The following is a 1,288-nucleotide window of genomic DNA, read 5'->3' as shown; positions in this document are numbered from 1 at the left end:
AAGCACCTCGACCTCGCTGCCCTACCCGCATCGGCTCTATTGGACATCCTCTCGATCCTCTCTCTCATCGTCGACCTCGCTCGCACATCGGCCTCGCCCTCGAACGCAAGCGACATCCTCGACTCGCTCTTCTCGACACCCAGGCTACTCGAGGCTGTCTCGTCCGCCTTCATCGCCGTCTCATGGCCTCCCGCTCCATCCTCAACCACGCCCTCTCCCGCCGCCCTCAACTTCCTCACCTCCCTCGCCCGTTCCTCCCGCACGCGCGCAAAACAACTCGCGACCCGCTCACTCATCGACTCAACGATGCGCTTCGTCGCTCTCCCGCCTTGGGACCTCGAGCTCTCCGCGGACCAGAAAGTGGGCGATGACCTCTTTTGCGCGACGCTGGAGTTGTGGTCTACCCTGGCGCGGTACGGACTTGCCACCGACTTGCGCGCCAAGTCTTCCCCGCTCCTCGAGACCCTCCACGAGTGCATCTCAGACCCTTCGTTCGACCCATCCGGCCGCGATGCACGCTGGACGGCTCGCTACCTCGAGCTCATCAGCTTGTGGACGACAGCGGCTACTGATCCGCATGTGACGGGTCACGATGTGACTTGGTCGCAAGTTGAGGGATTGAGGGAGGTGGGTGTTGAGGCGTATGAGCGGGCGATGGAACGGGATGGGGAGGGAGCGAAGAGGGTCGTGGCGGCTGCTTGGGAGGCACTGGGCAGTTGGGTCGAGGGGAGTAAGGTGAATAAGTCGAGGAGGGGGGAGGACGAGAGGCGATGGGTGCGCGAGCGCTTTGAGGCGGCGCTTGCGAGCGGAGGTGAGGCGGAGAGGATGGTGTTGGATGCGCTGAGAATGGTCGAGGAGGGTGGAGAGGGACACGAGACGGCGACGAGAGTGGCGGCTGCTGCGTTGCGGCTGTCGCAGGCGTTGGAGGACGAGGCGGAGCCGGCGAACGACGTGAAGCCTCTCCTGGACATCCCGCAGGACATCGCCGCTCGCGTCGTCCGCGCCATCGTGCGCCAATCACCTTCGCTCGTCACGACCGCCATCGCCGTCTCGCTTCTCCCGCGTATCGCCTTGCCAGATCGCCTTGATCTCACCCTCGCCCTCCTCCCTCTCCTGCATGTCGAGGACGCCGTCACGGCTCGCGACCTCGTCGACTGGGTTTTCTGCACCTTGTCGAATGCGGACGCCTCGTTCTCGACCCTCGCCGCTCTTGACACCACGCTCGAACTTCCCGCCCTCGCTCGCTCCTCAATCCTTCGACCTTTCGTCACCCATGCCATTGTCACCG

At 64.3% G+C, this 1,288-nt stretch overlaps 1 protein-coding gene across 1 annotated transcript; it reads left to right on the top strand.

Moving 5' to 3' along the window:
- RHTO_07929 (cytoplasm protein) lies at positions 1-1,288 on the top strand (the record flags this gene model as incomplete). The annotated part of the gene is made up of 1 exon (XM_016421584.1): positions 1-1,288. A coding segment is annotated over one exon (1,288 nt), but the record flags the coding sequence as incomplete, so codon positions are not given.

The sequence above is a fragment of the Rhodotorula toruloides genome (genome assembly GCF_000320785.1).
Source record: "Rhodotorula toruloides NP11 unplaced genomic scaffold Scaffold84, whole genome shotgun sequence".
NCBI classification, from domain to species: Eukaryota; Fungi; Basidiomycota; class Microbotryomycetes; order Sporidiobolales; family Sporidiobolaceae; genus Rhodotorula; species Rhodotorula toruloides.
This window is presented reverse-complemented; position numbering and strand designations above follow the sequence as displayed.